The following is a 15,528-nucleotide window of genomic DNA, read 5'->3' as shown; positions in this document are numbered from 1 at the left end:
ACATACACTCCTGTTTCACAATAATCCTTGCTTAGCTCCTGCTATGTCTTCTACACAGCAACCTGACTCCAAGAGTGTGATTTGAACTGCGTGTTGTTTTGGGATAGGTGCCACAAATATAAATGTTCATATTGCAAGGGTAGCACCAATTTTAACATGACTAGCACTAAAGGAAGGGATGATGCTGAGTAATCTCTGCTGCTTAACTCAGATTTCTTCCATCCCCTCAGTAAACACCCTGCATGCTAATGTTGCAGGCTCACTGCAGCACGGCCAGAAAAGGTGAAAACTAAAAGGTATATTGGCACCTTTTCTTCCAACTTCTCCATTTTGGGTCTAGATGAATACTTTGCTCTCCTAATGATTCCAAGCAGAGATGATCAGCCTAAAGAGAAAAAAAAACATCCCCCCACCTACTGCACGATGTTAACCTTAACTGTACCAATATAAACGAAGGAGGGAAAAAGCATAACCAAGCGTTAGGGCTTGTGCAACGTCCTTTGAACAAACAGAAACCCATTTCACCCTGGTGGCATAAACACTGTTGCCCAGCCAGCGAGGTTTCAGCTCAGGAGCGGCAGACCGTCCTGCTGGTTCCTCCGAGTATTTCTGTCCTGCCGGTGTTATGTAAGCGCCAGTGTCCCACTTTGCTTGCACAGCTCCCCGGCTTACTCGCGATGCTCCGGAGCCCACACCCGAGGTGATGCTCTCCAGTACGCCAGGTAACGCAACAACAACCACAGTAGTAACGCAAACGGCGGCAGCAACTGGCAGCCACAGCTCGCCGCAGTCATCCTCGGCGCTATTTGTGCCGGCGGCTAGCGCGCACTTCGCGGGGGTTTGGGCTCGGGGAGGCGGCTGGTGCCCCAACCCCGATGGTGCCCCAACCCCGATGGTGCCGGTGCAGGGCCCGGAGCAGCCCCCCCCCACCCCGGGGCCGTGCTGCTGCGGCGGGGCGGGGCCCCCGGGATGCGTGCAAGGACAGCGGGTCCCGGGCACGGGGGGGCAGGGGGGGGGGAGAAAGAGGAGGAGGAGGAGGCGGCCCGGAAAACGCCGCAAGGGCACCCCCACGGCCGCCCGTCCTCCCTCCCACATCCCAGCAGCCGCCCCCGGTTGGTGGCCGCGGGGCTGCGCCGTGCCGGTAACCAGGGAGCCGCACGGAGGCGGCGCGGAGCAGCAGCGCGGCGGGCGGAGGTAGGGCGCCGAGTGGGGACGGGGTGCGGGGGAGCGGGGTCTGGAGGAGGGGACCCCCATGGGGCAACCCCTGTCCCCCTCCCTCCCCCAGCACCTCTCTCCAGCCTCAAAGTGCTTTGGGGTCGATCCGGAGCTCGCTGCCGGCGTTAAGCGGGCTTCCCCTTCTTGCTCAGAGGGTTTGGGATTGTGTCCTTTCGGAGGACGGGGGTAGAAAATCTCACAGGAGGGGAGAGGTTTTCCTCTCGAAGTGCACATGGGTGTGTTACGGAGGTACACGGGTATTATGCTTGGTCACACGGTGCAGGCTGAAATACAGTTAATCAAGGGAGACGTGACTCTCCGCATATGCTCCCAAGAAGCCACTTTTAGGCTGGGTTGAGTGCAATGATGGTGCAAAAAGGACGAGTGCATTGCAACTGAGATGCATAGAGTCCGTATGCTCCCTGGTATGTGTGGAAACTCCCCAGAGGTAAGACCTGCTGGAATATCTAACAGACACGGCTGTTCCTAGGATTTTGATAACCATATCTTCAACCATGTTCCTGCTGGGCAAAAGTGCTTGTAAGGATTACAACTCTGCTATTATAAACCAGAATTCACAAATTTACGAGAAATTAGCTACTTAAGTTATCTACCTGATGCTGAGGGAAACTCCAGTGCTCATCACTATGAGGGATTTATTTTGTGTGGTTTTAGGAAAATAGTACGTGCTATTTCTGGCTGCTTGCCAACACTTTTCAAATGCTGAGCCTGTTGAAAGACTCTTAACAGGCACACATTTTCCTGCTGTAGTACTAGCAATGGACTGCCTGCTTTCTCTGGTCTCTGATAACTATTGTCGCAATTTTTGTGTGTACTCACATGGAGCCCAAGTTTTAAATGCTGGTGGGCAAACCAAATTATTGAGAGTTGCCAGATAATATCAAGGTGCCATGTTGTTGTAACTGGTAATCAGAAAGGCTTTTTTTTTTTTTTTCTTATCATACTGACCTTCATGTGGTGAATCACATGACAAAAATGGTTTACGAGGTACAGTATTAAAATTTGTAGAGCGACTCACTCTTTTATTTTTATTTTTATTTTTTTTTCTGGTTGGAGTCCATACCTAATCTATATGGAATGCATGAAAAGCTCTAAAGCACAGAAGTTTCCCCTGAGAAGAGGAGCTATCCAGAAGGAGCCTGGTGCTGCATCTTGCAGTGGACAAAGTGTAATCTGTGCAAACTCTGTAGATGTGAAAGAAGTAATAATCTCTCCACTTTCCTCATTTTCTTTTACTTCCTGGTCCAAGGTGTTGTGTTTTCCTTTGGTTTGTTTGTTTGTTTAGTTTTTGCTTGTTTTTGTTTTTATTGTTATCTCCAGAGTGGCAATTCTGTGCTGCTGAGTATGGATAGGTATTAATCACTGATGAAACCTAATAAATTTGTGAGCTTTTTTTTTTTCTCTTCTACTTGATGTTACATAATTCTGATAAATGCCAGTAGTGACTTGGACTACTTCACTTAATAGACACAAGAATCTCACCATAACAGTATACCTGCATGTTTTGCTACTTTCCATTTGTTAAAATATGAGAATCATCCAATGATTTTGGATTTTTTTAAATAAATAAATAAATATTTACTTTGGGACCCTGGGAGCACCTTCCTATGAGAGTCACACTGAGTTACATAGCCTGCTAACATGTACATTGTTCAAGGACAGTAACCCTTTGGTTTTGGGTGAGAGAGAACAGAGGCACTCAGGGAAGTAAGAACAGCACCCTGATAGCATTTGAATGCATTTGGGGAGCATATGGGTCTCTGTAGCTGATCACTGAGAGTCTGCAGGGTGGATCCTGTGGATAAGGCCCCAAGACACACATGTATATGTCCACCATTCAGACAGGCACCATGCTAATCTGTCTTGGTTACACTTTGTTAAAGGAAGTCAGCTGTGTCTCAAGTAGTGACTGTAGTTATTGGGAAAGTACATACATCAAACACAGACAATTCTTTCCGTACTTCCTTGTTACCATGGCTAGTGGTGGAGACTGTGTGTCCTTAGAGGTCATAAAAATAACAGCAGCAGTGTACCTCTGAAACAACTGAACTTTTACTTTCTTTTCACTCAAAGGCACAGATTTAATGAGGAAAGCAGTTTTTTTTCTTTTTTTCTGCTTTTCCATTCACACGGCAGCCATGCTGTCCCTCGCTTACATATTCTACTCCAGATGAGCTTTCTTGCTTGGGAGATGTGCAGAAAAATACAAGGGATTATTACTTGCTTATCTTAAATTCAGTTTGACCCACCCTTTCCTGAGATGCTTCAGTGTCTTCTATGTTGGTGTCTTTGTTTTTGTTTTGTTTTCCTCCTATAATTGTATCTCTGCAGGAACCTTATGCTATAGGTGCTGCTATGCCACAGAAATCCTAAATGCCATATCAGTATTAAAATAGAAAAATTAGAACCGCTCTCCTGCCATTAAATGGCTTACAGATTATATCCTAACTTCACTCTGTCTTATTTGCTTGCATATTGTGACCTCTGATCTTAATCTTAGTTTTTGTCTGTGCAGATAGTAAGCTCTTTGAGACAAGGATTATATCCTGTGTTTGTAGAAGGTAATGAGTTACTGATCCCAGTCTGCTGCTATTACCAACATCTATATAAACTATAATACATTCCTGTAGAATTTCAGTAGCAGGATTACCAAACTGCAATATACAATGTATTTAAATTCTCATATTAGAAAGACAGAGAATGACCTTTCTTTGAATATGTCTCTATATATTCTGCTAATTTTTCCGGGAAAAAAAATAAAATTTTGTCTTCTATTTTCTTCTGGAACACTTTGCGTTTTTGGTTCAAACTGAATAACTGCAAGACAAGAGTCACAATTTCATAATACCACTGGAATTTTGCAGCCCCCTTCTCTTCCCCCTCCTCCCCCTCAAAAAAAAAATAAACAACAAACAAACACCCATAATCACAAGTAAAAATAATAATAATTAAAAAAAAACTATTAATGTACATAGGTGTGTAAATGAGTGTAGTACTACAAATAGTTTTTAATACCAGAGTATAGCTGTAGGTGAAGCACAGAAAAATTGTGAGACACATACGCCACAGTTTTAAATGTCAGATTTGCAAATTACCTTGACTTTTCCAAATTATTAGCTGGTGTTGCAGGCTTTCTGTAAAAAGAAGAACTTCTGTTCAGTGCCAAACATTACTGAAGCACAATTAGAGGAACTGAAACAATCTGGAGCTTCAGAAGGTATCCAAACTTTTTTTTTTTTTTTTTTTTTTTTTTTTCCCCCTATGAAAAGCAAGTTTAAATACATCTTGCAAACCTCTAGGTAACTACTGCATATCAAATCAGTTTGGAGTTGAATGGTCAGTGAGAACACCCTATTTCAGTGTTTCCGTTTCAGTGTGTTCTTAGTGAAAGGTTGTAATCCATCTCTTCTTCCACATTTTTTCTCTTTGAAAGCAATTCATGCTGTAAAGAAAGGAAGCACAGAGTGACAGTGTTGGGATTTGGGGACCATACTATCAAAAACACTTTTCAGAGCCAAAATTACATTTTTCCATGATCTTATGCAGTGCATCGTTATGTCCCATTTGACTTGGGAAAGTTCCAGTGTACACTGACTTGTGGTGCTACATTGTGCTTAAGCAAACAAGTGTACGATTGCAGTTCAACCATCTGTAATAATTACCAAAGTGATTCTTCTGGTGGACTGAATTGTGGAAAAAGAGTAAGGAGATACTACTTTGTTTGAAGGTAGCATAAGAATCATTTTGGATCACTCTCATCTCCTTCTTTCTACTAACTCCTAAGTGGGCATTACCTGCAGCTTGATTTATTCAAATATGTTTACAAATGGGTTCTCAATTCATCAGCTACAAGCTTTCAGTATTCTGGGATGAGTTTTATCAAGTTCTTCCATTTTTAATTTTGATTTTGTTTCAAATGGTGCTCTTTCCACTTCTGTTGCACTTCTGTCCCTGTATTTATCATAGTTTTATCATCATCTTCACTGGAAATAGCAATATAATATTCACTGATGTAAATTAAGCTCAACTTTACCTTTTATTCTACTTTATTTCTATTTCTCTGGCTATGAACCATTTTCTCAATGTCTACTTCTCCAGTCTAACTCATCTGGACTTTCAGCAAGTCTCTCATCATCCCAATAGATAACATACATTGTGTCAGAGATCTTCACTTCTCATCCTTTTCTGCACTCTTAATGTAAATATGATAAACAATATAGCTGGTTCTGAGATTATTTGATGTAGAAAACTGCAGGTATGATCTCTAAAAAATTCTGCCTTTATGCAAATCATTTCTTCTTGGTTAGCATGAGGGTCACTGCTCCCTCACACAATCACATCACTTTCAGTAGCATTTATCTCCCTGTCAGAATTCTGAAGACCTCTACTGTTTCAGGAACTGAACCTGTGGATCAAAGTAGACCTTTAGCACGACAGCAGTAAACAGTGTTTGGTAAGGCACTGGAACAGGTTGTCCAGAGAAGCTGTGGATGCCCCATCCCTGGCAGTGTTTAAGGCCTGGCTGGCTGGGGCCCTGGGCAATCTGAGGTAATGGAAGGTGTCCATGCCAATGGAGGTTTGGGAACTAAGTGACCTTTAGGTCCCTTCCAACCTAAGCCTCTTTATGATTCTACGATCCTTTCCTGGAAGTGATTTTTGATTGAATCAGTTCTATACCAGTTTCTTTCTTCAGGGAAGCCTGCTGCTTCTTTAATATGTAGTGCTGCTTTGGCAATTGGTCTTATCTCTCTTTCCTGAGACTTTGTTTGGTTGTTGTGTTATAGTTACTCCAGTTGTTCCACTGTATTTCTTGTGAGTATTTGTCAATCACTTCTAGTTGCAGTATTTCTTTGAGTTTATTACTCTTTTTTTTTTTTTTACCCCTCAATTCTCTTTTTGATATACCCCAGATATTTTAGACAAGTTAGAAACAGTCTGCCACCTTGCTATCACCAATAACTGTACTGTGTTTACCCTTTTTTACCCAGACTTTCTTTACCCATTGCTACTATAACTGGAGATTATAGAATTCTAAAACTCTACTTTCAGGTACAACCCACTATCTGAGACATGCATTTGCAGTTTATTCTATGCGGAATAAGTACACTTCCAGTGAATGCCTCTTTGTAGCTGTGCATCCCCAACCCTCTTTCACAGTCCAAGTCTCTCTGTAACTAGCTCTTTGTTCACCTTTTGCTCTCCTTTTCTAAGAACTGGGAGAGTCACTGTGGAGACTGTCCATAGCTTCAGCAGGAATCTTCCTCAGGTTGCTATATGCAGCATCATTCTGGTGTAGCAGAAATCTGCAATTTCTGATGGCATGAAGAATTCAGAGCATTTTTTATACTTATTTTCATCAGGTTTATTTTCAGCCATTACTCCACATCTTATAAGCTCTCTGCTTTTCTCTTTGGTTTTCTGGAACCACTTCGCTGATTGGCTTGTCTGTCAACACTAACATGTCTTATACACTTTAATAACTTAAAGATCAAATATGACCTGCTCTTGCCAATGGTGCTGTAGGTTCACCAATAAAAGGAAAATATGTTCAATTTTCTTTTTTCTAATTAGAAGAGACATCTTACTTTTCTGGAAGTTGAAGAGAGAAACAATATGCTGTTTTAAAATCTCTGTATTTTATTACTATAGCGGATTGATAGGCCTTGTGCTTTTAATATGAGAAAAGAAGTAGATACTTCTCTTTTCTCATTTAAAATCACACTACCAGAATATTAATACAAGAAAGTTGTGTCAGTGTAACTTTATCCATCAAATGCAGATAGATGGCAAAAGTAATAAAAATTATTTCATATACATGCAACACTATTCCTTTTCACTCTTGTGCATTCATTCTCTCTATGTTCAGACCAAACAATTAATTATTTAAAATAAGGAATAACCACTTTTTCTGTGTTAAAGCAGGGAATAGCTCACATAGTCACATAGTCAGGTCTATTTCTGGCTGAGATTTATGACATTTAGGCTGTATATTTGTCTTAAAGCTTGTGTATTTTAAGAATGTATATTTGGAGATATATCTTTATGTCTGGTACTAAAATAAAAAATGTCATTCCTCTTATTACAAATGATTTTCTGTAACATATATGAGTATATTTTACGTAATGAAGATTTTTTTTTTAATATTTACAAATCTGAAAAATACGATGCTTCTATTGGGATAGTTTGCTGCAGGCATTAAACATTTGTTGATGTCAGGGAAAAAAAAAATCCTTTGTATTACATTGAGTAGCTGACTGCATGTAGATTTTCTTGTTGTATGGAGTTTTAGATGTTGGCTGAAGACAGGTAAGAAGGATGCATGAAACTTCTTTTAATCCATTTCCCTGATGTCTTTGTTGTACTCTGAACTGTGGTTTTCTGACTGTGGAGGTGACTGCAGTTGCATCTGTGAATCTTTCTTCCTTGTCTGTAGTAACTCAGTTCCTTCTTTAAATGAGTTAATTTGCATTACTTGCAAAAGGAGAAAGGAGTTTTTGAATGAGCAACTGCAGATTCTTATTATGTAACATGTAATTTAATATCAGCTAGATAAATTATTAATTGCTATTCTACCATTTATTACTATGCAGTGACTCAGCCTGCTGTATGAGTAGATTGAACATATATCTTGATTGCGATTTCCCAGACGCTTTTAGCTTGGAGCTGGAGTCAGCATCATCCACAGCTCCTCTAAATCAGCTCGTTTACAACTGATTTCTACTGATTTAAAGCCAGCTTGGGCCTGCTGAACTGAGTAGTTTTAATTTTGTTTCCAAAATACATGGTAAACATCTCATAAAACCAGCAGCAAGAGGGGAAACAGGGAGTTCCTTAGGTCAGGCAGGGTTGGAAGGATCAGAAAAGGAAATGTTAAAATGTTATTTCCTCTGACAGCCCTCGCATGTTGACAATTTCTTTGGGACTGTTTTGTGTGCCTGAAGCAGGGCAGCCTAAAGGCTCCTCTATTGTAAACTGGGAGACCATGTGCTCTGATGGACCTTGGGGCCAAGGGGAGGGTATGGTGCACAATTCCCATAACCCTATTCATACCTGTGATGCTGATCACCTTATTTTTATCTCAAATTTGGGGTGAACCCAGGGTATGTAGTATGAATGCAGTTATTGTTGGTGTCTATGTGGTCAGTTATTTCTTAACGGAGAACCAGATGCATATATACACAACATGTACTGGCTTCTCGGAAGATAAGATGCTAAATGACCCAAGATATAACATCACCATATGCTGTAAAAGGGAATGCAAATATAACTTTATTTAATAATAAGGTATGCAAATCTCAGTGTTTCAGATTAGAGCATGCAGTTCAGTGGTGTTATGGATTGTCACGATCAATGATTTATTATTATGTGTTCCCTTCTAGCATGATAAAATACAATGACATTTAGACACTTACGGATTTTACAAGCGAATTTAGTTTTCCTCCTTTATGCATAATATTATTTACATTATAAAGTATTACAGTATTACTTTAAATATATATAACTATCATTGTTTCTAAAATGACATCCACAAGCACACTTCTGAAAGCATCGATGTCTGGTGCATTGCCAATTGTTTTTAATGATTTGTTTTTGCCATTTCCGCGGATGATGGCCAGGCAAGCTTTCAACATTAATTGCCTCTCTGGCTGGAGGGTACAGCATGCACAAGACACATCAATCCTTATGTGTTAAAATAGCTTTTGAGGCTCAGAATTCTTAGTTTTGCAGAGCTTGTAGACATTTCTTCTAGATCTTGGTACTTTCTTTTTCAGGTGCTGGGGTTGCTTGTGAGAACAGCGCTTCTGCTGGACCCTGTGAATGCCCACATGGGCCGTGGGTGGCTGTGACTCAGCCAGACAGGTTATGCTGAGGCTGAATGCTGGAAGGAAGAAGTCAAAGGTTGGCACCTCACCAAAGCTGGTGGCTTGGAGGGTGTCTTCTGAGTCTTCTGTCAGTGGAAAGGGACTTGCTGCAAAGAGATCATGGCCTCATCCAGACTTGTGGCAAGGTCTAGGGATATAGCCAATGTCATGCAACGACTTCAAGGTAAGAGATGGACTCTGGTTGGTGCTCTCTGTTATCCATTCATAAATGGAGGTTCCTACTTACTAATTAACAGAGTTAGGATGGTATTTCTGAATTCTCGTAGCTATTCTAAACTAATACTGTGCATATTTTCTAGTAGATATCTGAAGGGTTCTGATTATATGGGTATTTTGGTATAGGATTAGTTGCAATGTTTAAAAAGCAAATGACATTATGAACCTGGGTGCAAGGGATTGAACAGTGAACTGAAGATAAGACTTTGGTGCTGTTTCTCCCACCTGACCAATTGTACGTTGGATTTCTCATAGAGAAGAGAATAGAATCTATATCTATCCTCTTCTTAGCTGTGAAGTCTACAGGTAGATCTGCTTTACTGGTAGACTAGTATTTATTAGTTTAGTAATACTTCTTGTCTCCGAACAAGGACAGGACCTCATTGCATTTTTAAGCATTGAAAAATTCATAACTCAGTGAGCTAACTATTTGTGTTGAAGTTGGTAGCCTTATACACATTGTATCATAGGAATACTTTGTAGTATTTCAGTATTCTTTTTTTATGTTCTTATAGTAAAGTATGATTAAATGAACTTATTGTCTTGTTTATTTATTTATTTTTTTAGAATTAACACCTAAATGCTGCAGATAAATGTTGCATTCAGAACATGTTTTTGAAAGTGATGTTACTGACTAGAAACAACTATTTTCTGTGCTGCTCTAGGCTTCATTCCTCTTAACTTTCAAACTTAAGCATAAATCGCTGAAGTAGTGCTTTCTTTATACACCAGCTTCTACTTCAACAACCACTTGTACGCACAGAATCCTTGCAACTCTCTTCTGCATCCTCTAAATATGTAAACTTTATCTTCCCATGACTTTGCCTTCCATTTATCTTTTTTTAGTTATGATGGGATGTCTGAATTCAGCTTCCGAATCGCCAGATACAACTAGCGTGCGTGATTTCTATGTAGTCTCAGTAGAGAAATATGAATAAATAAAGATGAAAATTCTGTTCTGTTTAGGCCTAGTAGAGCACTTTTCCAACTCCAAAATACTTCTGCCTTATGTTCTACAGACTTCTGTGTGGTTACTTTTTTCTCCTTACTATTTTTTTTGTCTGCTGTTTCTTAGGCTGCTATCTTGGACAATTGTTGTTCAAAGTGCACACAAATGTAGAAGAAAGAAATACTCCCTGACCAGAGAATGTGTGGTTTAAATATTAGGATTAGACCCTCAAGGTAGACACAAATGAGTGTGCAAGACAAAAATGAAGCTGCCCTGGCCACAAAACAGGCAGTGGTCCTAATACACACACACACGCATATGTATATATAAATCACTCTCTTGTATCAACCTATAATACGCTTAAAAGAAGTCAGGTTTTTAATAAGGATCCCGGGGTGGGGGAATACAAAGAAAGAAATAAGCATGGGACAGTGAACCCTTCTGAGGAAAATAAAGAAGTGCATGTGGTAAAGGACAGAGGTGCTTAAAGCTTATGAAGACACATTGCAAAGGAAATGATCAGAGAGTTGAGTAGCATTCAGGGAAGGTTATCCGGGCTGGTACTCTGAAGAAATGAGCCAGGAGGATGCTGAGGAATTTACAGAACACGTGTAGTGTTAATTGTCAGGCTGCTGAGTACCACCTTTCTAAATATCTATAAAGTTGCTACTGACAAAATGGCTGTTCTGTTTATTTGCATATTGGTTTTTATCTTATTTTTTTTATTATTATTATTTTTTAATATTTTGTTCTGTTGAAATCCAATATAGGATTCAGAATTCTATATTTGTTTTATTTATTTTTAGACATCAAAAGTAATTAAGTGATCTCTTAAGTGAGGATCATTTAAAAGAAAATGTATGAAACAAAAAATATATTTGGTATTGGTTAGTTTAAAGTTATAGATGTAACTGGATTCTTTGCTCCTCAGATGAAATCAGTTCAGCTTGTTATTGCTGGGATCTGGGTTTTGCTGCAGAAGCTATACTTCAATAAACGTTTCACCTTTGCCAAGAATGGAGAGCTTGGAACCGAAGTCTTTTTTTAGTCTGTAGTTCTGCATTATGGATGAGCAGACATGGATCTGCACTGTGACTATCTTAGTCTTGTGAATTAAGGTTACTCTGCTGGGTCCTGTACTTGGGGCACAACAACCCCATGAAATTTTATGGGCTGGGAGAAGAGTGGCTGACGGTAGACTTGGGGTAGACTATTGGTTGGATAGTTGGATGAATATAAGCCACCAGTGTGCCCAGGTGGCCAAGAAAGCCAACAGCATCCTGGCTTGTATCAGAAACAGTGTGGCCAACAGGAATAGGGAAGTGATTATCCCTATGTAGGGACAATCGCTATTGTATGTAATTGTACGTATGTAATCCCTATGTATGTATAGCCTCTGATGAGGCTATACCTTGAGTAATATATTCAGCTCTGAATCCTCCAGAAAAGACCAGAAAAATACCTCTCATCCCTGGGATTATCAACACTGGTTTTGAAATCTCTCCTAAACATCCTGTAAGTGAACAGATTTCTGTCAACTTTACAAATACTGTGAGAGATAAATAAATACAAAACAAACTACTGGCTTTTACCAGTGATTATGGCAATTGCAGGAGAAAACATAAACGTTAGAGTTTTTTGTTTTGTTTATTTTTTTAAAAAGATTATGTATCGCTGCCTCAGAAGCCCACTTGGGACAAGCAGTCATAATGATGTGGTGTGTGTTAGGCTGCAAGTGTGTAGCCATAGCTGGGAATGTACAGATCAATCCACAGAAGCCATAGTTGTCCTCCATTTCTACTCTTTTGCTAGATACATACACTTAGGGGTGTGTGGCATCTTTCTACTAATCTCTACATATTGCTTACCCTATCTTCAGTGCTAGCTCCAACCCTGCAAAAGTGGTTACAGAGAGAGACAATAGAGCATAGAGGAGATACCTGATTTTTTGGTTGCAGAATTTACACATGAGGAAGCCCAGCCTTGAGGTACTACAGACATCCTTTAGTATGATTGTCTTTGCATAATTTATTCCTTACTAGCATAGTTCATGGCTTTCTACTCTGTTTCCAAGTTTACTTTTTCACATTACAAAAGCACTCACAAAGTTTGAGCAGAACTGGTGCTAACCATCAGTTGGAGTTGCATTCCTGGGATTCTTTAGGGTTATTCAGGGAAGTAAATGCCAGTTGGCACAAAGATACTGCTCCTTTGCCTATGGGGAGTGCAAGTTTCTCTAGCATTATTACTGATTGTACTCTAAAGGTTCTTAAAACACTTCTAATATGTGCAAAAATCAAAGCAGGCAATGCTGGTAAACAAGCCAGCAAAAACTTGTCTTTTTGATCTTTGGTGACATCCTTATATTAACACTGATCACAGAATACTGTGTACTGTGTTGTTTTGTCCCCCCTATTTTTTTTTCCCCCCTCACCAAACTCTCCTTAAATTTTGTCTCTTCTTTTCCTTCCTTTCACATTCTAGTACTTTTTTCTTTTCCACAATGTCCTAGGAGTAGCCATTAATGAAGCACCAGTTATATTTTCTTTTTTGCTAATAGGTACTTTGTTAATATGTACCTTCATTGGACTTTCTCTGTGGTTGTTTTCTAAGTCAACAGTGCCAAGAGCCACAGTTTAACATTAAGCTAAGCTGATTTAACAGCTACCTGCTACTGAAAGCTACCTTGCTTCACTGCATGCGTGTTCCCGACATTCTTTTACACCAATGCTTCAGATCTTCTATTAGATCTGAACCACATGAAAATTGTATTGTGGAGGTCAGGAGAGCTCCTGCCAAAAAAGCGAGTGTCAGGGTTTCCCTTTTTAATGCCATTTCCTGTTTTATCACTTCTGAAATCAAACTGCAAAATCACATCTGTAAATGTGAGCTTGAAAGTCTATGCTTGGTCAAGAGTGGAATGCTGCACACCTTGCGCAATGTAGAGTTTTAGTCCTGCATCACAAACACTGACATGATTAAAGCTTTTGTCCAGTTTGTTGACATTCTGTCTCCACGCAGTGTCCTGCTGCTGCTGTTCCTTTGCAGTCCTTCATTCTCTGAAATAATCTTGCATGAAGATTTCTGCACCTTTTTTGAGGGAAAGTACATTTTTTTTTTTGACTCTATTCACTCAGTAGGCCAAGTAAATCCAAAGGGAAATCTGTATCGTACTTCTCATGTCTGATTTAAGAGGATTCCAAGCAGAATTTCAAACTTTTTTTTTTTTTTTTTTCTGGGTAAGAAAACTTAAGTTTACATTCTTTCATAACAAAACAGATTTATGTGTGATGGTTAAAAGATTTGGAAAAAAACAAAAACAAAAAACAAAAAACACATCATAGCTGTGAAGAAAACTACTAAAGAGTAAACAAAGAAAGAGAAAAAAAGAACAAGATTTTTCATTTACTAAAATGAAAGTATTTGAAAGGGTTATGCAGTCAGGGATATCCAGGTTAAATATTAGTTAACATTGAATAGGGAAACTTGCTAAGGCTAGCTGTGAAATCACTGTTGCTGTAAGTATTTATTCCTCAGGTCTCTTCTGACCCAAGTATCTGATAATTTGACGTATTGCTGGCAGAGAGAATTTCTGGACCTACCTGTCCAGAAACATATGGCCAAGGTTAACAAAACAAGTAGCTAATAGAGTAAATGACATAAATTCAAGTCCAATTCAAATTCTAGGTATCATGTTGCATTAGAATGTTTTGTCATAGATAGCGATGAGTATCACAGTGTAAAGAAACATGATTTATTTATTTATTTGACTGTAGTTGGCTTTCATTTTCTGTTCTCCTCCAAAAGAACACAGTCCTGGGGCAGTCTGTGTGATGCAGTATTTGTTTTAGTCCAGCATGGTCCTATCTTGGGACTTCCAGATTTTTTCCTTTAGTAACAAATTCCAGGTTAAGTATTTAAATACCTTTTCTTTTTAAACTATTCTTACCATCTTACAATTTTCTAGTGTTTTTCTCCCAGTGTTATACAGTATAAATCACCATTTCAACTCTTTTTTTTCATTGCACCCTTGCTTGCACTTTTAAGAACTGCACTGTTCTTAAAGGTTGGTAAACTATCAGTGTTCCTTTTTCCCATTGGTTGATGATCAGCCAGGATAACAAGCTCTAAAGATCAAACAGGTGTTATAAGTAACAAAAATACATTTGCATTTGAGTTGGTTTAAATATATATATATATAGAGAGAGAGAGAGTTGGTTTAAATAAATAAATATATTTATTTATTTATTTATTTTCAATTTTCATCTGGGATAAAGTATATATTTAGGGCAGAAAACAGTTGACATTTTAGTGCTGCATACTGAGATTGGTTACACTTGGTTCTAAAGGAATAGAGTTCAAAAATCATAATTCTCTTATGTGGTAGAATTCAAATATTGAGGGTATGATTCACTACACAAAATGTGGGAGGGCAAAATGGGAGAGGAAGTTCCCTTTTGACTTGTTCTGTATACTGTGGTTAAAAGCAGTGCTTCTCAGAAACAGATCTTAAAGTGCATATCCAAAATATATCAGACATATTCTGTTTTGTACAAATCTGTCGTTACCAGCTCTGCTTCACTCAGTGTAGACTGACAAATTCAGATGTAGGCATCTGCACTACAGGTGTTTAAGTTGGATGTGATTAAAAGCTCTTTGATGTGTAAAATAAATAAAGAAAATAAAAGAAAAACTATTTTCAGTTAAAAGGTTTTATCTTAAAATAACATCTGCCAGATTTGTTACTGGTGTGAAAGCTGTGATGTTTCAGGAAACCTAAACATGAACAATTGCATGTCAGTTTGAAGGTTTACTGAAGATAAAGATTTTGAGAAGGAAAATATTACTGTCATGAATATTCTTGAGACCATCCCCTCTATTTTGACCAATCTCTAGACAGTAGAGATTGAGTAAAGTATTTTAGTAGTATCATTGGGATGGGGATATCAGAAAGCAATACTTTCAGAATTATTAAAGAATTCCAATGTCAGGTTTTTCTATACAGGTTATGACATTTATCATCCATCTTACTTAACATCTGATTCCTTTTCTGTCTGTAGTAGAATATACTACAGACTTGAAAAATTAAGCTTCATCTACTCACAGCTGTGCTGTAGTATCTTCCTACAATACAACTTGTAGATCTTGATGAATTAATTTTAGATATAGCAAATTGTGATCACCACAAATAATCTTCCCTCTTGGAATGACATCTTTTTTATTTTTTTATTATTACTATTATTA

General features: G+C 38.8%; 1 protein-coding gene across 2 annotated transcripts in view; it reads left to right on the top strand.

Moving 5' to 3' along the window:
* Nucleotides 1-572: 572 nt before the first annotated feature.
* SYNE1 (spectrin repeat containing nuclear envelope protein 1) overlaps nt 573-15,528 on the top strand; it is a 319,168-nt gene continuing 304,212 nt past the window's right edge. Inside the window, exons 1-2 of one of the 2 annotated variants that reach the window (XM_068677098.1) lie at nt 573-722; nt 9,009-9,282. In XM_068677098.1, coding sequence (XP_068533199.1) covers nt 9,219-9,282 — 64 coding nt within the window. In that variant the 5' untranslated portion in view covers nt 573-722; nt 9,009-9,218. Of the gene's footprint in view, nt 723-1,004; nt 1,195-9,008; nt 9,283-15,528 lie in introns of those variants that run through there. The other variant, XM_068677097.1, reaches the window with a different exon arrangement.

The sequence above is a fragment of the Anas acuta genome, chromosome 3, assembly GCF_963932015.1.
Source record: "Anas acuta chromosome 3, bAnaAcu1.1, whole genome shotgun sequence".
Taxonomy (NCBI): Eukaryota; Metazoa; Chordata; class Aves; order Anseriformes; family Anatidae; genus Anas; species Anas acuta.
This window is presented reverse-complemented; position numbering and strand designations above follow the sequence as displayed.